The sequence below is a fragment of the Nelumbo nucifera genome, chromosome 4, assembly GCF_055504915.1.
Source record: "Nelumbo nucifera cultivar China Antique chromosome 4, China Antique-T2T, whole genome shotgun sequence".
Lineage (NCBI taxonomy): Eukaryota > Viridiplantae > Streptophyta > Magnoliopsida > Proteales > Nelumbonaceae > Nelumbo > Nelumbo nucifera.
Window position 1 is genome coordinate 32,365,936 of NC_142652.1, and position 22,486 is coordinate 32,388,421.

At 40.3% G+C, this 22,486-nt stretch overlaps 1 protein-coding gene across 8 annotated transcripts in view; it reads left to right on the plus strand.

Annotated features, from left to right (window-relative positions):
• Positions 1-22,486, plus strand: part of LOC104609946 (P-loop containing nucleoside triphosphate hydrolases superfamily protein) — a 54,417-nt gene that overhangs the window by 31,169 nt on the left and 762 nt on the right. For 5 of the 8 annotated variants that reach the window (XM_010276392.3, XM_010276393.3, XM_088903379.1 and 2 more), the window contains 8 exons: positions 9,974-10,042; positions 10,188-10,331; positions 10,442-10,516; positions 10,601-10,777; positions 10,897-10,982; positions 11,644-11,698; positions 12,497-12,622; positions 12,739-12,852. In XM_010276392.3, coding sequence (XP_010274694.1) covers positions 9,974-10,042; positions 10,188-10,331; positions 10,442-10,516; positions 10,601-10,777; positions 10,897-10,982; positions 11,644-11,698; positions 12,497-12,622; positions 12,739-12,852 — 846 coding nt within the window. Of the gene's footprint in view, positions 1-9,973; positions 10,043-10,187; positions 10,332-10,441; positions 10,517-10,600; positions 10,778-10,896; positions 10,983-11,643; positions 11,699-12,496; positions 12,623-12,738; positions 12,853-14,527; positions 14,555-20,693; positions 20,837-22,486 lie in introns of those variants that run through there. The other 3 variants (XR_016085569.1, XM_010276394.3, XM_088903380.1) reach the window with 3 other exon arrangements.

Genomic DNA, 22,486 nt, shown 5'->3' on the forward strand with positions numbered 1-22,486 from the left:
ATAATTATTTACCAAACTTCGGAACAAGAGAAGGAGGCCGGGAGCAGTCCTATTCTAGCTTGTCCTTCAGTCCCAGGTAACCATGTGATTTCGGTTTGTGCTACTAATGTGTCTCCTGTGTCTTTGGTTCCAGATTCCGTTCCTGTACCATGTCTTGTAGCCCATGAATATGCAGCCGAGCTAGTAGGCGGGCTCTCTAAGGAGGGGGAGAGGGGAAGGAAGGATTGTGGGAAGGTGCGGGAAGAAAGGTATAGAAGTGGACAAGTGTGGAAATCATTGAAAGAGTGTTTAAGGATGTGGAAGGGCAGCTGATTTGGAGGAGGTAAGGGGAGGAAGGAAGAGAGGAGGGGTTAATGGAGAGGAGGGACAGGAATGAGGGTAGAGATGGAGAGGTTTACGGGGAGAAAGCAAGGAAGGAGGGAGGTAACAGTAAGGGGAGGAAGGTTGGAGAGGAAAGAACTGAGGTGGTAATAGAGGAGAGGAAGGAAAGGCAGGTGGACAGAGATGAAGGGGATTCTGTAGGAAGGGTAGGGGTGGCGGAATCGGTGAGAGAAGACACGATAGCAGAATTTGTAGGGAAGTTGGGCTGTAGGCTGGAGGATTTGAACGAGTTGAAAGAAAGTTTACAGAAGAGGAAGATGCACATCATAACAAAGAAGAGGAGGTTGAGTGAAGTAGAGAGACTAAAGAGAGATGTAGAAGGAGACAAGAAGCTCGAGGTAAAAGGAGATAGAAGGAAAGGGGGAAAGTAGTGGGTAGGTGGCAAGGGTTTGTAAAAGAAGTAGAATGAAGATTCTTAGTTGGAATGTGAGGGGAATTGGGAGTGCGAAGAAGAGAGCAACAATAAAAGAGGTAATAAGACGGTATGACTCAGACATTGTGTTGTTGCAAGAGTCTAAGAGAATGGAGTTTAGTGACAAATGGGCAAGGAGTGTATGGAAAGCCAGGGGGATTAGCTGGGTGGCGGCTCCATCGTGGGGTGCTTCCGGGGGGATTGTAACAATGTGGAAGAGGGATGTGATTGAAGGGATGGAGGAGTTGATCGGAAAGTACTCGGTTTCCATGAAGTTTAAGCAGCAAGAGGATGATTATATGTGGGTGCTAACAAATGTTTATGGACTGAATGATTACAGAGAGAGAAAAGAGCTATGGGAGGAACTGGCTGATGTTAGAGGGTTGTGGGATGGGCCTTGGTGCATGGGTGGGGACTTCAATGTGATAAGGTTCTCAGAAGAGTCAAATAAGATTAACCAGAGGGTGACAAAAAGCATGAGGAAGTTTAACAGTCTTGTGGATGCCTTTGAGCTTAAAGAGATTCCCCTAGTGCATAAGGCATTTACATGATCAAATCTCCAATCTAGACCCATTTGCTCTAAGCTGGATAGATTCCTGTTCTCTTTGGATTGGGAAGAACATTGGGGAACCTTGGATGCTAGAGCTCTCCCAAGGGTGACCTCGGATCACTGGCCCATAGTGTTATGCAAGGAGGAAAGAAGGTGTGGAGGTCCTACCCCCTTTAGATTTGAAAATATGTGGTTACTGCATCCAGGGTTTACTAACAAAGTGAGGGAGTGGTGGCATGAGTGTAACCCGTCGGTGGAGTGGGAGGGGATAAAATTCCATAAGAAACTACAATTCTTGAAAGCAAGAATTAAGGAGTGGAACTTGATGGAGTTCGGGAGGACAGAAGAAAGAAAGGGAGACTTGATGAAGAAGATTGAAAGCCTTGACTTTAAAGAGGAAAGGGGAGAATTTGGAGAAGAAGACAATGACCTCAGGAGAGAATTGAGAAGACAGTTAGAGGATTGCCTGCACAAGGAGGAAATTAGCTGGAGGCAAAAATCTCGGTGTAAATGGTTGTAAGAGGGAGATAGAAACACTAGGTATTTCCACTCTCTAGCAGATGGCAGGAGAAGGAAGAACTTTATCTCTAAACTGGTAGTAGATGGAGTTGAGTTAGTACAGCAAGAGGAAATTGCCAGGGCTTGTGTGGAGCATTTCAAATCTATTCTAAGAAAGCTTGTGAGTAGAAGGGTGTGGGTAGAAGGTTTGGATTGGTCAGATGTAGGGGTGGAGAACAGGAGAAGGATGGAAAGAAGCTTTAATATAGAAGAGATCAAGGAGGTTGTGTTTTCTATGGATAGAACAAAAGCTCCAGGGCCGGATGGGTTTACAATGGCTTTTTATCAGGATTGTTGGGATATTTTTAAAGATGATCTCTTGTGGGTGTTTGAGGAGTTTTTCAGGAGAGGAATTGTCAATCCGGGTGTGAACTCTACATTTATAGCCTTAATTCCCAAAAAGAAAGATGCATCCCACCCGAAGGATTTTAGGTCAATAAGTTTGGTGAATAGCTTGTACAAGATCATTGCAAAAGTGTTGTCTTTGAGGCTGAAGAAGGTAATTCTGGATATCATTAAACGCTATCAAGGAGCTTTTGTGAGTGGAAGACAAATTACAGACCAGATTTTAACTGCTAATGAGAGTGTGGAGAACTTTAAGAGGGATAAGAAGAAGGGAGTGGTCTGTAAGTTGGACTTGGAAAAGGCTTATGACTTGGTGGACTGGGAGTTCTTGAGGAATGTTTTAACCAAATTCGGGTTTGGGGCTAGATGGTGTAAGTGGATCATGGGCTGTGTCCGGAATTGTCATTATTCAGTGCTAGTGAATGGGACAGTGGTAGATTTCTTTCCAGCCAGTAGGGGTATAAGACAAGGAGACCCCCTTTCTCCTTTATTGTTCATTTTAATTGCGGAGGTTTTGGGGAAATTGATTCACAGAGCAGATTCTAGGGAGCTCATTAGAGGCTGGAGGGTTGGGAGGATTGAAACCCCCCTCGCACATTTACAGTTTGCTGATGACACGATTCTGTTTTGTGAAGGTGGTAATGTGAGGTTCATCATGAATTTAAAGTCGGTGATACAACTGTTTGAGCAACTATCCAACTTGAAGGTTAACCTTGGGAAAAGCTGTGTAGTGGGGGTGAATTTAGAGGAGGGAGAGATCAGGGAGAGTGCTGAAGTGCTGGGGTGTGAAGTCACGGGGTGGCCTCTGAACTATTTAGGATTACCATTAGGTGATAATCCCAAGAGATAGAGCTTCTGGAACCCGGTGATGGAAAGGTTTGGAAAAAGATTGGTATCTTGGAAAAAGAATTACCTCTCTCTTGGCAGGAGAATTACATTAATTAAGGCCACGCTTGCTAACTTACCCATTTTCTTCATGTTGGTGTTTAAAATCCCAGTGAAGATTGCTAACAGATTAGAGAAGTTAATGAGAGATTTCCTGTGGGAGCCGGGAGAAGAGAAGAGGGATCATAGAGTTAGCTGGGAAATAGTGTGCAGGAGTAAGTCGTGTGGTGGTTTGGGGCTTGGGAGTATTAGGAGAAGGAATATGACTCTGCTGGAGAAGTGGTTGTGGAGGTTTCCTTTGGAGAAGGAGAAGCTATGGGCTAGAATAGTGGCAAGTATTCATGGGCTGGAGCACAACGGATGGGACGTTGGAATCAGAGCTAGGATCACAAGCAATTCTCCTTGGAAAGCCATTCATGACCTGCTACCTTTTTTCATTCCTAATATCAGGTATGACTTGAATTCCAGTAATTTCATAAAATTTTGGGAACAAACCTGGGTGGGGAGCCAATCTCGTCTTTCACCCAGTAATTTCATGAAATTCCAGTAATTTCATAAAGGATCAGTTTCCGTCTTTGTACGCTCTTTCTAATTTGAAAAATGAGCCAATCTCGTCTTTCACCACCCCGTCCTCTTCCACTTCTGGGATTGGGTGGAACTTGGGTCTAAGAAGGGATTTGAGGGATTCAGACTTCGACTGTATTTCGAGCCTTCTTGCAATTCTTGATAACGTTGTCTTAGACCCCACTAGGGCGGATTCTAGAATTTGGACACCTAACCCCAATGGCATTTTCTCTTGTGCTTCTTTCTTCAAAGTCTTAAGTCAGTCCACCAGTCCTACCCTGTCCCCTTTTCCTGTTGGTGAGGTTTGGTGCAGAGCTATACCTCCTAGGGTTGGTAGTTTTTGTTGGGAAGCCTATCTGGAAAGAATCAACACTGGTGATCTACTCCAAAAGAAGAGACCCAATACTTGCTTGTCACCTCAGTGGTGTGTTCTGTGCAAAGTAGACGGGGAGACCGGTTTTCACCTAATGGTGTCGTGCCACTTCGCGAGGTCGTTGTGGGTTTGGGCTTTCTCCTTGTTTGGATGCAGCTGGAATCCCCCATCAGACATGTAGGGCCTTTTTGCCCCCTCCTTCTTCAGGTGGCGGTTAAAAAGGGGAAGGACAATGTGGAGAGGACTAAGGGCTGCAGTATGTTGGACACTGTGGGAAGAAAGGAACTCCAGGATATTCTCAGAAACTCAGAGAGGGACAACAGATTTGAGGACTATCATACAGTTTAGGGCAGTACAGTGGCTGAAATCTTTGGAAATATTCACAGATTACACTGTGGATGACATGTTGAGGAAGTGGGGTGAAATTGCAAGTTGCACGCAGACCAAGTCAGTAATGAGTGTGGCTTGGACCCCCCCACCTAGTGGATTCTTGAAATTAAACTTTGATGGATGCAGTAGGGGAAACCCGGGACAATTAGGGATCGGGGGTGTTTTTAGAGATGAAAATGGGGTCATCTCTGCTTTGTTCTCAGGCCCAATTGGAGTGGGTGACTCCCTTAGAGCTGAGATATGTGCAGTTATGGAAGGAGCCCGGAAAGCTAAGGAATTGAATATCAAGAAACTTATAATTGAAGGGGATTCAGAGGTGGTGATAGGGTGGCTGACCAAAGAACAAAATGATCTTTGGAAGTATAACAATGAGAAGAGGAAATTCAAATGGTTGGTGCGGGAGATGGAAATTAAGACATGTTGGATTAAGAGATCAGTTAATTCTCTAGCTGACGGTTTAGCAAAACAAGGGGCAGAAAGGGATTCCTTGTTTTGGGCTAAGTTGTAATGTTAGTGTCCTTGTATCTTTGTATTTTCTTCTTTCCTTTCTTGAAGTTCTTTGTGAATCTTGGAAGATAAGTGTGTTTGTCTTCCACTTGTAAATTTTCTACTGATGAATTAATGAAAGTGTTATTGATCAAAAAAAAATATATCAGCCTTTGTAGCGGCTACACCCAAATCAGGGGGTGATTCAGAGAAGGACAGGAGGAAGGAAGACAAGAAGGATGTAGTATGTGAACATTGTAAGAAACCCAAACATACAAAAGAGACATGTTGGAAATTGCATCCCCACTTGGTTCCTGCGAAGTTAAGAAACAAGAAGGGCACTGCTCATGTAGCCATGAACACTGATTCAGCATCCTCATCTGGCACAAAAGGAACATTTTTGGAGACCTTAGCTGCAGTTCGGGCTGCACTAATACAGCTAGAAAAGGAGGTTGGAAATTCAGCTCAGCCACCGCAGCCTCCATCAACCCCTGTCACATCTGCCTTCGCTTATTCAGGTACTTGAGCTTCAGCCTATCATGCCTCAGCTCCAAGTACTATTGAACCTTGTTGGGTAATAGACTCAGGTGCATCTGATCACATGACTAGCTTGCCTTCACTGTTTACTACTTACCATTTGTCTTCTGGTAGAGATAAGGTATCTATTGCTGATGGCTCCGTGGTTCCTATTTCTGGGAAGGGTGACATCAAGCTTTCAGATACTATCTCCCTATCATCTGTTTTGCATGTGCCTAAGCTTGATACTAACCTTCTTTCAGTCAGTAGTATTACCAAGCATATGAACTGCTCAGTAACCTTCTTCCCTGACCGATGTGTTTTTCAGGACTTGGAGACGCAGAAGGTGATTGGGACTGGCCGTGAGACGAATGGGATCTATCTGCTCGAGGAGCGGTTTTGTCAGGGAGAGTTAGTAGAGAAGTTGTCTTTTGTTTCTAAGAGTGTGAGTCCGGTTATGCTTTGGCATAACCGATTAGGTCATTTGTCTTTTCGATCTTTACAGAGTATGTTTCCTACTTTATTTGAGTCTATTGAGTTGTCTTAGCTACAGTGTGAAAGTTGTGAGTTTGCTAAGCATTGTAGAAAGCCTTATTTATTGAGTAATAAAAGGAGTGATAATTCTTTTGATATTGTGCATACTGACGTTTGGGGGCCTTATCATATCCCTTCCATGGGTGGGTACAGATATTTTTTGTTATTTGTTGATGACCATACCCGTTTTTCTTGGGTTTATCTCATGCGTTCACGAGATGAGGTACCTTCCCTGACCCAAAATTTTCACCAAATGATCCTAACCCAGTTTGATGCCAAGATCAAAGTTCTCCGATCTGATAACGCAAAGGAATACTTTGCTAAATCATTGACATCTTTTCTTCTTCATCATGGGGTTATCCACCAGAGCTCTTGCCCTCATACACCTCAGCAGAATGGAGTTGCCGAGAGGAAGAATAGGCACATTTTGGAAGTGGCTAGAAGCCTCATGTTTACTTCCAATGTCCCTATTCGCTTCTGGGGGGACGCTATCCTCACGGCGGTATACCTTATTAATCGGGTCCCTTCCAGGGTCCTTGATATGCGATCTCCTTTTTCGCTTCTACACCCACGTGAAGACTTGTTTTCTATTCCCCTTAAGACATTCGGTTGCACTTGCTTTGTTCAGCTTCTCGGACCCCATCCCTCCAAGTTCGAACCCAAAGCCTCCAAATGCATCTTCCTTGGTTATGCACAAACTCAAAAGGGTTATTGCTGTTATGATCCTGTCTCCGGGAGGAAGTTTGTCTCCATGGATGTCACTTTCTTTGAGGGGACGCCCTATTATCCTCGGGTTGCCCCTCAGGGGGAGAGTATTGAGAGTGGGGGTTTGAGTTCTTGTCTTCAGGGGGAGAGCAGTGAGAGTGGGGCAGTTCCTTTTCCTATTCCATTGGGTGATGAGAACTGCAATGGTGAGGGTGGTCAGAGGGATCAGGAGTTGAGGGAAAGCTGCAGTGGTGAGGGTCAGAGGGATCGGGAGTTGAGGGTTTATCACAGGCGGTGTAGGTAGGTTGATCCTGATCATCAGCAGTCCAGACCAGTTCCAATCTCATTTGCAGCTCCAGGTCCAGATACTTCAGTCCCAGAGCCCACAGAGACTTCCCCTACAGATGATCTTGACCTTCCAATTGCAGTCCGTAAAGGGAAACGACATTGTACCACATCCACAGCCCACTGTATTTCCCATTTTTTATCCTATGATCGCCTATCTCCTACCTACAAGTCCTACCTTAGCTCCATTTCCAATGTCCCTATTCCAAGAACAGTGCAAGAAGCCCTATCCATCCCTGAATGGAAAGATGCAATGCAAGTTGAGATGGATGCTCTGTTGAAGAACAACACCTGGGAGGTAGTTGATTTGCCAAAAGGAAAGAAACCAGTTGGATGCAGATGGGTATTTACGGTGAAGCATAATGCAGATGGATCTATTGAGAGGTATAAAGCTCGGTTAGTTGCAAGAGGGTTTACACAGACTTATGGCATAGATTACTTGGAGACATTTGCACCGGTAACCAAGATGACTACTATTCGAGTTCTCTTGTCCCTTGCAGCAAGTCACACTTGGCCTTTATACCAAATGGACGTGAAAAATGCCTTTCTTAATGGAGATCTGCAGGAAGAAGTTTATATGCGTTTGCCACACCTGGCTTCTATGATGCAGAAGTAGGTAAGAAGGTTTGCTGGCTCAACAAGGCTTTGTATGGTTTGAAACAGTCACCTAGGGCTTAGTTCGATAGATTCAGACTAGCACTTGTGAAGTTTGGATATGTACAGGCCCAGTCAGATCATACCCTATTCATCAAGAGGGTGGAATCCTCTTTGACACTGTTGGCAGTATATGTTGATGATATTGTGGTCACAGGGAATGATAGCCATGAGATTGAGTCTCTTAAACAGCTTCTTCACCAAGAATTTGAGGTGAAGGACCTTGGTGTACTCCGGTATTTCTTGGGTATTGAGGTTGCTAGATCCAAACAGGGGATCTTTATATCTCAGAGGAAATATGTCCTAGACCTGTTGGCAGAAACTGGAAAGTTAGGTGTCAAGCCTACAGATACACCAATTGAACAGAATCACAGGATTAGTGTCGAGAGTGGGGAGCTTCTTGAAGATAAAGTTATGTTCCAGCAACTGGTAGGAAAGCTCCTATATCTCTGCCTCACTCGGCCAGTACATGCATTCTCCTAGAACCACACATCTTCTTGCGGCAGAAAGAATCTTAGCCTACTTGAAGAGATGCCCAGGTAGGGGTATACTTTTCAAGAACAACAATCACATGAAGGTGGAGGTTTATACTGATGCAGATTGGGCTGGGAGTGTTGATGACAGAAGGTCTACCTCGGGATATTGTGCCCTTGTGGGAGGAAACCTTGTCTCCTGGAGAAGTAAGAAACAAAGTGTGGTCTCCCGGTCAAGTGCTGAAGCAGAATACAGGTCCATGGCCAATGGAGTGGCTGAAATCCTATGGCTAAGATCTCTACTTGAGGAGTTGGGTATTGAGTATGAGAAACCCCTGATGCTGTACTGTGATAATCAAGCCACCATTAATATAGCACATAATCCGGTACAGCATGACAGAACCAAACACATTGAAGTTGACCGTCATTTTGTGCGAGAGAGGGTCTTATCTCAAGAAGTATGCCTCCCTTACATCACATCCAGTATGCAGCTAGCCGACATTCTTACTAAAGCCGTATCAAGAAAGAAGCTAGAGGCGGATCTATCCAAGTTGGGAATGATGAACATATACTCCCAACTTGAGGGGGAGTGTAGAGAACATTGATGTGGGCCCCACAGCTGTGGTACCACTCTGTCTGTAGGGTAGAATGTATCTAGTCACAGTTGTGGTTATTTTGTTGTTCTGTTATTTCTAGTTTCAGTTTTATATTGGTTGTTATTTGTTAGTAGTTATGATGTAAACACCAAGGGCAGATATGTCCTTTCATGTAACTAGCATAACCTATATATATTAACTTAAAGTGGCGGCGGCAGAATATTGACATTCTGTTCTTCTCCTCAAAATCTGTGTTCTATTGCTCTTCCATCACTCTTTCTTCTACATCTTCTTCACTTTCTCTTCTCATCGAACCTAAAATCTCTTAGTGATCAAGACTGAATAGCAGTCTTGAAAACCTACAGTTCCTATCCGTCATCATCATCCAAGGGCCAGGGCAGGTCATTATTTTCGGTTATTGCCTTATTGGTTGCTAATCCATATCATTTTGGAGATTAGATCCTTCTCTAGCTCCTTACATCCTATTCTAGTTTGTCCAATGGAATCTAATGAGATGTCGAGTGGTCATCTTTCTGTGTTTCTTTCTTTCTTTGTATTTTGTATGTGTGCATGAGAAAGGGAATGGAAGTTCATATTTGAAAAAGGAACATCCTGGTAGTTGAAAATCATTTGTAATAGACAATCTAGGATGGAGAGTTCAACACTTCCCATAAGGCTCTATTTCTATTTTATATTGCAATTATGATCTTCTAAGGCTGCCAATCACATGGAGAGTTCAACACTACTAATATGACACTGACACATTGACAAACCAACTAGGGGTGATAGCGGTCTTAAAACTGTTGCTGTGATAGTTTGCTTCTGGCAAGGCCATTTATGATATTTGTTGTACCTCAAGATTCCACTTTTATGGTGATCCCTGTTGTTGAAAAGCAGAACTTCTTAAACATTTATTTATTTATTTAATTTTGATGAGTAACAGATGATTAAACATTCAAAATCATAAAACTGGCACCTTTATTATGATGGTTACATTGGCAACTGAATATTGAGGCATTTTGTTTGTATTTTATGTGGAGATGTATTTTGCTTGTTAGGACACCTATCAGATAATCATTCATCTAATATATATAGCTACACAACTTTCACAATTAAAGATGATCACTATTCTCTAAAGTTGTTGACTTTCACCTAATACCTAGTTCAGAGTCTTTCTGATCGTTTAATTTTTCTCTATCTGATCAGGTTATTTTTGAAGGAGTGTATGCTCTGCATCCTGATATCCGAAAATCACTTGACTTGTGGATAGCTGTTGTAAGGATGGCATCTTCTCTTTTTCTGAATATAACTTTTATTTCTCATTATTTTCTTCGCCTCCAAATTTCCTGGTGACTGGTTTCAGATGATGGAGAGAAGAACTCTGTGATCCTACAATTTATTTTTAATTAATAATTGACAGGTAGGAGGCGTGCATTCGCATCTCATTTCTAGAGTTCAAAGGGACAAAAACCGGGTTGGATGTTTTATGTCACAGAATGAAATTATGATGACAGTGTTTCCCATGTTCCAGCAATACATCGAACCCCATCTTGTTCACGCACATGTTAGTTGACTGGGAAATTATCTCAGAGTACTTGTTTGACATTTTTTCACTCCTGAGAGTTGGTTGTGTGGATAACTTCATTAATGTTATGTTTTCTGGTCTTATTTCAGCTTAAAATTCGAAATGACTTTGATCCTGTGCTTTCTCCTGAGAGCTCACTGTTTATTCTTAAAAGTAATAAACAGGTAAAATCATTCAAAGTGCTTTTGTCCTGAAATTCCTCTAAAGTGCTTTCACATGATATTTTGTTGTTTCCTTCTCTATTTCAGGTGGCATATAAGGACATATTGGGAATACTTGACCCTGCAAAGTTCTGCAGTTCTGCTCAGAATTTTACTGATATATATTTACGGCTACCTGGAACACCTTCTAATGGACAGCTGGCTGAAAGTGAATGCATACGAGTTCGGATGTGTGAAGGCAGATTTGCATTATTAATACGTGAGGTTGGTGCTTACATTTATTAAAACATTCTTTTTCTGGTCTATGTTCTGGTTTATGCTTTATCAAAGTGGCTTTAACTTGCATGCGAGAGCTTGACTGCTTTATGCAATGTTTCTGTTAGCCAATTAGAGAAGGAAACTTTATCATACAGCCTAAAGTGGATTTTGACATCAGCATAAGCACAGTTGCTGGACTTCTTAACCTTGGGTAAGAAGAGCACATTGAAGTAGGACCTAATTGTCATATGTAATCCTTTTCTGGTGGTGCATCTTATGCTTCTTGGCAGTGGGGAAATCACAGATGCCTTTTCTGGATATGCTATCTATCTCTCTTCCTTTTTCTTTTGTGCTTATTAGTATGTATCAAATCTATTGCTCTTAACTTTCTTCTATTAATGTTATTTATCAAAAAAAAAAGCTTTCTTCATTAACGTTAGAGTCATCAAGAAATTGGTCCAAGCCTTGAAGGTACTTCCTTTTCTATGAGATTTGTAACAAAATAAACAGCATACTATTCCAATTCCACTAGCAGGGCCATGTTTTCAGAACCTAGAAATTGAAATTGAAGTTGATTTTTCTTTCAGAGCTTATCATCCTGGTAGTTTCTATGGAACTTTTACAACCTACTGCAAAATTTTTGGTTGGTCTATAGAGTTATGGGGCCCACAGGATATTCTTGACTCTAAAAAACTTTATTTCAAGTGACTTATTTTTCCTTACAAAACTGATCTAAAAAATGCAAGAAAGTTCCAGAATGCAAAACTGAATGATGTGGTCCACTAACAGTAAAATTTTCTTTATTTTTTCTTGCCAGCCAAGCATCTTACAGAATGTTGATATGCCATTTGCCTGTTCTTGTCCAATGCCAGGTATCAAGCTGTGGCATACATTGAAGCATCTGCATTAATTTACCAAGATGGAAAGGTTTGTTGATTTTTCTGTTCTGCCATTTTTATTGGATAATTCCTCATAGAAAGATCACTTGTTAGACAAAGTTAACATTATGAGAATAAATTTGCTTACTTGGGGAAGATGTAAAATAGCAAGAAAATATCTCATTATCATTACCACTCAGGAGCTTGTCTCTGAATACTATAGGCCCTTGGATCTCTAGCTGTGATTGTAGGGCAACTGATGCCAATGCTCCTTTACTGCCCTCAGGTAGTGCTTGCACCAAAGAATATGTGTCATTTTCACTTTAACCCACTTAAGTGCACAGTACTTCACCCATGATGGTTCCCATTTATCCAGCAACTTTTGCTATCTAAGGATTAACACTCATCCAATTTTTGGATTTTGATCCAATCAACCCCAGATTGTCTTAAGCCTTGTAAAAGAAGGCCATTACCCAATGTTGGTCTTCAGCCTCATCTTCCAAGAAAATTGGGTAAACCTATTATATATTTGATAACAATCTCAAGGAATATTTGTGATACCATGTCGGTGAAGATGAAACCAAATTTTTATTTAGGGAAAAGACTCCAGTATGATTCATCTATCTTGATCAGTTACTCTTGATAAGGAATATTTTATACAAATTTCTTTCTTTTATCATATCATTTGTTTCTTGAGTTCCTTATTTGCATATTTCATCACGTTGGAATTATTTGATAAGAGACTTGGAAACATGTACTTTTCATTTTTTCAACATGAGTATGTTAAGGGTTCAGAATCTGATTTTCATAGCTTTAAGCTTACATTGCATATCTATCATGTCCATAGATTCTTATTGAGGTTGATCATCTACAAGATGTCCCAAATCCTTACATTCAAATTAAAGGAACAAATAAAGATGTAGTGGCTGCTGCTGGTTCATCGCTTAGCCTGGATGGTTCATATACAACCAAGGTTTGTTATTCAATATGTAATCCAATTCCTAGGTGTGCTTACCTGTGTATTCGTGTGCTTGAGCATGATGACATTGATTTCATTGATTATTCTTATTCCCCTCTGCACCTGCACAGAGTTATCTTCAAATTATTCTGGAAAGCTTGCCAGCATTTGAAAGAAGCTCAATAGGAATTCATAGTCACCAAGCTACAAGATTGCAGCAACTTGTGGATTTCATTCAATCTCAGGTATGTCAATGGGATTTCTATTTGCAAAATATAATATAAAAATGATCTATTATAGAGAGAAGTTCTTGGGTACCTTGCCGTGCTTATTTGTTGAGTCAGATAACTGTGACCAAGGTTTAAAATCTCAAATTGAACTCATTGAAGGGAATCCAAATTACTTTGAAACATTGATAGGAACTTGCTGAAGTCAATCAAACCTTGTACTTTTGTGGTAAAAGTAATTTAATAAATTGAAGTTTTCTATTGTTAGAATGGTTCGGGAAGAAGGTTAAAATGCTTCCACTTTCTGTGTCACCAACGGTTTGTGTTATATACGCATGTGTAGAGTGGTTGGCATTTAGAGGGAGTTGAAAATTACACCTACAGTGATTCAGAGTGAGAATGGACCGAATGGGCCTTAGTGTTCTTTATTTCTTTTAAGTAGTATTTAAAAGTTATATTTCTTAGTTATGGGCCTTATGGGCCTTCTTTTATTTTCTTTAATTATTTCTTTAGTACTGGCTGCCCCATTAAGGGCATCCAAGTAATTGTACTCTGACTTAGAATTATTAATAAAAGTAATGAAAGGGGGCTAGAGAGAGAGGTTCGAATTCTTCTTTTCTCTCTTCCCTTCTTTTCTTCTTCCACAACCTATTGCTGAAGCTTCTTTCTTCTTCTTTCTCTTTATTTCTTTTCTTCTTTTCTTGCATTATCTGAATTACTGTAGGTGTAATTTTCAACTTGCTATTAGAGCGAGTTCTCACTTTTGACTTTTTTCTCCTTTCTTTGCCCATGCATAGTGTGTATGAGAACTGATCAGTTGATCAATCAGCTACTTATGCAGCCCAGTTAGGGAGAGTTTTGTGGAGGCTTTTCATCCTTAGTTGAAGCCTATGGCAGGTTCTTGGAGATTTTTCCCAAAAACCCTAGATAACTGGAGAAACCTTGTTACAGGTCATAGAGACAGTTTGAACCAGGCGCTTGGGGATCATAGGTAAGCCTTTTGATTTCTATTAGGGGCGGTTTTGGTTGGATTGAATTCTGGAACCTTTGGAAGGGGCAGTTGAAGTTTCTCTCTTTCTCTCATCCCACAGGACCTTGTGAAACCCTAATTTTTGGGGGTCGAAAGGCTGTTTTTTGCTTAGAACAGTAAATCTAGCCTAGTAAGCCCTAATTTGATTTTCATTTGCATCTGTTACTCAATGGAGCAAGCTGGAGGAGAGACCAAATATTCCACAGTTTTCGGGTTTGGACATGGGGGTCAGTGGAGAATTTTTTTGGGGTTGTGACTACTGTGAAGCTAGATGGGACCAATTATTTAGCTTGGTCTCAATCTATTAAGATACATGTGTGTAGTAGAGGAAAATGGGGTTATATTACTGGGAGCAAGAAGAAACCGGAGGGGGATGATCCTACCTGGTTAGTGAATTCTATGCAACCACACATTAGTCAGCATTACCTGTGGATGGAAATTGCAAAAGAAGGCCCATTCGGCCCATTCTCACTACAGAGGGATCTATCTATCATCTATGGAATAAGTTGTTTGACATGGTGATTTAAGAATCTCTGAAAGAAGCACATTTGATAGTTACTTTTTTCCATATCATGAAATATTCCTTTAATATATGTCCATGTTATGTTCTTTGTAAATAGACTTCACTTGGCATACGCTGATGGAAATGATTGTTTTTATCAGTATTGCCAATGAAGTAACATGATGGCTAGAAGGTGCCTAGGTGCTTATGGAAGTACAATAGTGAGAGGAGGAAATTCAAATGGCGGGTGCGGGAGATGGAAGTTAAGATACGTTGGGTTAAAAGATCGGCTAATTCCCTAGCTGACGGTTTAGCTAAACAAGGGGCAGAAAGGGATTCACTTTTTTGGGCCAAGTTGTAACTTTAGTGTGTTTTCTTTCTTTTCTCTTTCTTTTTTTTTTTTCCTTTTCTTGAGGTTCTTTGTTGCTCTTGGAAGATAAGCGTGGTTGTCTTTCTATTGTAAATCTTCTATTGATGAATTAATGAAAGTGTTATTGATCAAAAAAAAAAAAGGTGCCTAGGTGCTGAGTATTCAACCACCAAGTAAGATGTGCTAAATTTATGATCATGATGCAATTTAATCTTTTTCTAATAAAGTTTGCAAATATGCAAATAAAGGATATTTTATACAACATTGTAGCATAAAATCCCTATTTTGAAAGCATAGAAATTAAGGTTGGATGGGATGAGACAGGGATAGTCTTTGTTTTTCTGGAAGAGACTTTTGATTGTCTGATGACTTCTTGTTCATCTCAAGTCCTCTACACTAGCATACCACTTTGTGGAAGAATACCTAAAAAGAGTTCCTTTATTGTTCTTTTATTTTATGCTGTGTTTCTGTTTTACATATCTCCACCCAAGCACATGCCACTACAAACACTTAAAACAATGATGTTAAGATCAGAGTTGCAATAAGTTTTATGGCTGCAACTTGGGTGGCCCCAACCGAAGAATGGCCAGGGCTAGCCCAAACTTTTTTAGGGTTTCTGTTTAAACTTTTGGGCTTTGGGTTGGGCCCAAGTTCAAAAACTAGGGCCTAGCAAAATCATGGCCTAGGTTTGGGGTAAGGCATTGAGTAGCCCAAGCCTGACCAAAATTTTCGCCCATTGTAGGTCCAAATCCAATCATAGCTTGACTTCAATGAACATATATACTAAAAATATGCTGGAAATTATAAATATGATGTCAAAATGCTATGTTGTAATATAATAAATATTTTTTTCAGAATTTTTAGCAAAATAAGGTTCATTTTCAATAATATGAAAGTAATGATATGTGCAACCCAACAGACCCACCCAACCTAAGCCCAACCCAATGCAGGTTGGGCTTGGGTTGACGCATTTAGGATTGGGCTTGGGTTGACACAGTTTGGCCAGCCCACCCAAGTTGCAACCCTAGTAACTTTAGGGATGATTTATGGGAGAAAGAAGGTGGAATCTCATACCCTAGCTGTGATACAAGGTTTTATGGAGTTTTTATGTTGTAAGTAGTGATTTCAACTAGTCTTTGACCTGGCTGGTCAGATTGGTGACCCGATATACAATCCTAATTTGGGTCAACCTCTACCCCACTAGGTTGTAGAAAAAACCCATTGAATTGGTCAGCAACCCATTGATCTTAATAATTGAATCATTGACCCATTTGACTTGTTCAATGGGTTACTAGTAGGGGTGCAAGTTGGGCGGGTTGGGCCGGGTTTATGATCAACCCGGGCCTGGCCCTAAAATTTGGGCTTAAGGCCCGAGCCCAAGGTCAAGCTTGATTTTCCCAACTCGAGCCCAGTCCACACTGTAATTTGATGAACTCGGGTTGGGGGCCCAGGCTGGACCTAGGCTGGTCAATGATCCCACTCTAAAATTATACATATATATGTATTTATGCAAATATGTATACTATATATATATATATATATATAATATGCAAAATATGTATGTATATATATGTAAATATGTATGCAAAATTAACATATATATACATGTGTATAGTTGGGCTGGGTTCGAGCTACCTAAGGGCTAGGCTTGGGCCCAGCCCGAAAAATAGAAAAGCCCAATTTCTTGGGCCCGAGCCCAGCCCGTGTAAAATTTTGGGCTTGGCTGGTTCGGGCTTGAGTTGGGCCCACCCAAGTTTGTTTTTTATCAGTAATAGGAAACTTTCATTAATTTATAAGAAAATTAAAATACAAAGGTGGGGGGAGGTAAACCCTCTTACCACCCCCCAACAATAAGATTACATAGTAGCCTAAAACAAATGACTTCTTCACACCCCATGTTTGGCCAAAGTATCTGCAAATGAATTAGCACATCTTTTAACCCACCAGACACGCACATCCATTCCTTGGGTTAGCCACTTGAAATGTCTTTTTTCATTAATGTAAGCCCATAACCCGTCGTTTGCCTTCTCTATCCAACCAATTACCACTTGCGAATCACCTACAATAATCAACTTATTTATATTCAACTCCTTAGCCCTTTTTACCCCCTCTAGGAGGGCCTGAATCTCTGCTCTCAAAGAGTCTCCAACTCCAATTGGTCCAGAAAAAAGAGCTATAACTGAAGTATTGAACTTGCCTCTGTTCTGAACACACCACCAACCCCTGATGGCCCTGGGTTTCCTTCATTGCTCCCATCAAAGTTGAGTTTGATAAAGCCTTCCATCGGAGGGGTCCACGTCGGAAAGACATTCAGTCTACTGGGAGCTGAGACAACTATCTCCTGCCAATTATTCATGATGGTCTCTATTGAAACATCCTCAAAGAGATTCATTGTTTTTACCCATTGTGCTACCCTCAATGAAATTACTTATATAATCGTGTCCCTACTTCTTTCTTTTTCAGCAAATATCCTTTGGTTCCTTTCCTCCCAAATCGTCCAACAAACTGCTGCCTTGGTACACCTCCACAAGATTTTTCCCCTCTTTTTGATCCGGCAACCAACTGCATAGGTGAAGAGGCTACGAATGCATGATGGAGGAGTCCACCTGCAACCAAATAAAGAGAGAAACCACTCCCAAATAGAAGAAATAAAAGGGCAGGATATAAGTAAATGAGAACAAGACTCACCATCCGCTTTACAAAGGGTACACCAGTGCGGGGACAAGCACCAAAAAGGCTTCTTTCTTTGAAGAGGATCGTAGGTATTAATTGTTTCCAAAGCTATTTCCCAACAGAGTGCTCCAACCCTAGGTGGGACCGGTCTTCCCCACACTTCTTTAGAAGGAAAGGGTGAGGCAGGAGCAACAGAAGAGTGGGCCAGGGCACTGAAAAAGGAGGCACAACTGAAAGAGCCAGAAGAAGAGAGGGTCCAGATTCGGGAATCCCCCTTAATCGGATCTAAAGAAACCTTTTGGAGAACCTGAATCAAGGACGACACCAAATCCATCTCAGAATCTCTAAGGCCTCATCTGAAACCCAAATCCCAATTAATCTGAAGTCCTGGGCCAACGGAAGACACTAAAGAAAAGGCAGTTAAGTTTTTTGTATCTAGAAAGGGAGAAAAGGGAAGGAAATTGATCTTTAAGAGGTGTCTCCCCCACCCACACATGCTCCCAGAATCTCACCATATTTCCAGAACACAAATTATACCTGACAAAGGGTAGAAAACAAGGTAGAATGGCATGGATGGCTTTCCAAGGTGTTGTTGCTGAAGCTCTAGCCGAAATTCCAGCATCCCAACCATCTTCCGTCAGCCCGTGAATGCTCTTTATCACTTTTGTCCACAGTTTGTCTTGGTCCACAGGAAATCTCCACAGCCACTTTCCCAGTAAGGCTGTATCCCTCTTCTGAATATTCCCAATTCCTAGACCCCCTAACTTCTTACTTCTAATCACCAATTCCCATCTCACCCTATGATCCCTCCTCTCATCATCTGGTTCCCATAGAAAGCCCCTAGTTACTAGGTTTTGTAGTAGGTAGTCAAGGGTATTTTAGTATTTATGTTCTCTTATTAATAGTTGCTTTGTCTCTTTTATCTCAGTTAAAGTTATGTATCCCATACTTAATTAGTGACATAAAAGTCCTTGTACTTAAACTCCAAAACATATAAATAAGAGGGTGGTCATTGAGAGAGGGCGATTTTCTCTCCAGCCATTTCTCTCTATTCTCCTCTTCTCTATTCTCTTTCTCTCATTTCTGACCTAGAAATGAACCAGTGTTAATCGGACCACTAACATGATACACTACAAGAGTGTATCAACTTTATCAAAGTACTTTAATCTACAGTAAGGAAATTAGAGTCTTGAGGAGTATTATGCTAGTATGGAAAACCTCTGGAATGAGCTTAATTAATGTATATCATCCTTTGACATCTAATGTTAAAATTCAATAGCAACAATGGGAACAACTTCATGTGACTAGGTTTTTAGTGGGTTTGAAATTTGAATATAAGTCAGTTAGAGCACAAGTATTAGGTGGTTCTGCTCTTCCCTCTCTTGAGGAGGTGTTTGCCCAACTTCATAGGATCTCTATTAGGCCTTCAGAGAGCCATACCATCTCCGGCAAGTCTGCTTTTGCAGTGGCAAGAGGGGGAGGTCATTGGAATAGAGGTGGAAATGGAGTATAAGGGGACTGAGGTGGTCTATGCTTAACCATATTGGTGGACATAGTGGAGGTTGAGATTCAAGGAGAAGTTGTGGTAAGGATGCAGCAGTGGTCCTAGGAAATGCACATATCATGGAATGGAGGGGCATACTATTAATTTCTATTATGATATGCATGGGCCTCCCTCTACATGGGCTAATCATGTTGTGACAAGTGGTGGTGGTGAAATCAATGAGAATCAACAAGCTGACCAGACACCTACATCTACAAGTGCATCTGGGAAGGAGATGGCGAGTATTCCACATGATAAATACGAAAGGTTTCTTCAGGTTTTCTCTTAGCAAAACACAACTACCCTTGCCCACTCAAGTATGGCTTGTTTGGTATCCAAACCTTCTCATTGGACTATTGACTTTGGAGCTTCCGATCATATGACTAGGACTCCCAAGTGTGTTTTCTTCCCTCTCTCAATCTTCCACATCCCAAATTGTTACCTTAGTTAATGGTTCTACTCCTATTTGTGATGCCAGTAATGTTAACCTCACATCTTTATCTTTATCCTCTGTTTTATATGTACCCAAATTCCCATTTAATTTCATGTGTTAGTAGATTCTCATTGCTTTTACCACCGCTTGATCATCCATCTCTTAAAGCACTCAAGTTACTTGTTCCGTCATTGAGTCATCTTTCTTCTTTGGAATGTAAGTCGTGTTAGTATGAGAAACATTGAGAATTTCCTTTAGTCTTAGAGTCAATAGTTGAGTTTTGAGTCCTTTTTCTTTGGTTCATTTAAATATTTGGGGTTCAAATAAAATTGTCTTATAATGGTTACAAGTACTTTGTAATTTTTGTTGATGATTATCAGGAATGACATGGTTTTATCTTATGAAAGAAAGAAGTGAATTATTCTCCATTTTCCAAAAGTTTCATGCTAAAATTTATACTCAATTTTGTGTTCACATTTAAAATACTTTGTTCTGATAATGGCAAAGAGTATTTTTCCATACCATTTCAGAATATTTGGAATAACATGGTGTAATTCAGCAAACTTCTTGTACATACACACCACAACAAAATGGGGTGGTTGAATGAAAGAACTACCTTGAAATTGGTCGGTCCATTATACACAATATGAATGTTCCCAAATGGTTTTGGAGTGATGTACTTAAATCTTGTTTTCTCATTAATTGGATGTCCATGTCTATCCATGAAGGTTACTCTCCTGTCTCAGTTTTGTTTCCTACTTTGTCTCATTTTCCTCTTACTCCTAGAGTTTTCAGTTGTGTATGTTTCGTTCATAATCTGGAGCTCGGGATGGACAAGTTGGATGCACGTGCCACAAAATGTATCTTGTCTTGTCGGCTATTCTAGAACCCATAAAGGGTATAAATGCTATAATCCCAATTTCCAACATTCATTTGTTTGTCCAGATGTCACTTTCTTTGAATTTGTTCATTTCTTTATTAGTCTTGATGTTCCTCCTTTACCTCCTGCATTTCCTCTTCTGGTTCCAATTGACGACCCCATTCCTGTAGTTCTAATTGCGTCCAAACCTTTATCTCCACAAAATGTATCTTGTCTTAATGGCTATTCTAGAACCCAGAAAGGGTATAAATGCTATAATCCCAATTTCCAATGTTCATTTGTTTGTTCAAATGTCACTTTCTTTGAATTTGTTCATTTCTTTATTAGTCTTGATGTTCCTCCCTTGCCTCCTGCATTTCCTCTTCTAGTTCCAATTGACGACCCCATTCCTATAGTTCTAATTGTGTCCAAACCTTTATCTCCTCTAGTGCAGGTTATTATTGAATGATCACCAATCACGCAAGTGTATACTCACAGATAGACACCGACTCCATCAATCCCTTTCCGTTGACGGATCCAATATTTGTTTCTCCTCCTTCTGACCATGATTTCTCCATTGCATTGCACAAAGGTAAACATAGTTGTACTTCTCATCCCATTTCCAATTATGTCTCTGCTTCTCACCTATATTTAATGTTTTGAATCGAATCAAATTGTGAATTGTATCTAAGATTATTTTTATTTTTACAAACTTTTCAAAATATTAAGTATAGATATATTAAAAGGCTAAATAATAGAAAAGTTATTTTATCCTATTTTTAATCTATATCTACCATATGTGTACCTCAAACAATAGAATTTACCACATGTACAATAGAAGCCCAAGATCCCAAGATGATATAATCAAATTTGACTTGAAAGTCAAATAAATTCACATAAAATGGCTCTTTAACCTATATATGATGCAAAATAAACTCAATGATGGTCTTAAATAGTGTAAATAAATCATTTTATAGTAAGGGCTTTAAAACAAGTGTCCCTTGATAATACTGAATATGAATAGAAAAATGATAATGTAGAAAACTAATTTTTAATTGAATTTATTTGAATTGCAATGAATCGCAGGAATCATATAAATCCTAAGATTTATGAATCAAATCATAGGATTCAAACAAAAATCGTAAGATTTTTGCAAAAGAAGATTCAAACATAAGATTCGAATCGAAACCCTTGGGATTCATGATTCAAATTGTGAATTGTATCATAAATCGTAAGATTTTGACAACATTGCCTATATGCTTCCCATCGCTAGTTTGTTTCCCCTTTATCCTTTGATTTTATCCCTAAAAATGCCCAAGAACCTACTACCTCCCTAGGGTGGCATCAAGCAATGGAAGAGGCTCGTTTGGATCGGTCTGAGTTCTGATATCTTTAGTAGCAGTGTATGCCTAGCCTTATTTCAACTTGACATTGAGAATGCCTTCTTACATGGTGATCTTCTTGAGGAGGTTTATATGGAGTATCTACTAGGGCTTGATGCTTAGGGGGAGGATGGTAAAGTGTGCAAACTCAAGAAGGCAATCTACGGGCTAAAACAATTTTTGCATGCTTGGCTCAGCAGATTTAGTGAAGTGGTAAAAGTCTTTGGTATGAAGCAGTGCAAAGTGACCATTTAGTATTCAACTGAGTCTGAAGCTAGGAAGATTTTGTTGGTGGTATATGTAGATGATATTGTTACAACAGGTAGTGGTAGTATAGAGATTGAGTCAATTGACAGATTGAAGGAATTTTTGCATGGTTATTTCCAAACAAAAGATCTTGGTAAGATAAAGTATTTCTTGGGAATAAAAGTTGCAAGGTCGAAGCATGGTATTAACTTGTGCCAAGGAAAGTATGTTCTTGACTTGTTAGAGGAGACGAAACTGTTGGGTGCCAAAACCAGTTTAAACATCCATGGAGCCAAATGTCAAATTAAATACTGATGCAGGTGAAGAGTTTAAAGATCCTGGGAGGTATAGAAGGTTAGTGGGTAAGTTAATCTACCTGACTATTACTTGGCCAGATATATCATTTGCAGATAGTGTGGTAAGTCCTTTTATGCAGAATCCTCGGATTCCACACTAGGATGCAATATAAGGATTGTGTGATATTTGAAAGGAGCTCTGGGTCATAGTTTGTTATACAAGAATGGAAGGAGTCTTGAGATAGAAGGTTACATAGATGTTGATTGGGTTGGTTCAATAGGATTGTTGAGATGTCTACATGCGTAAGCCTATAAAAA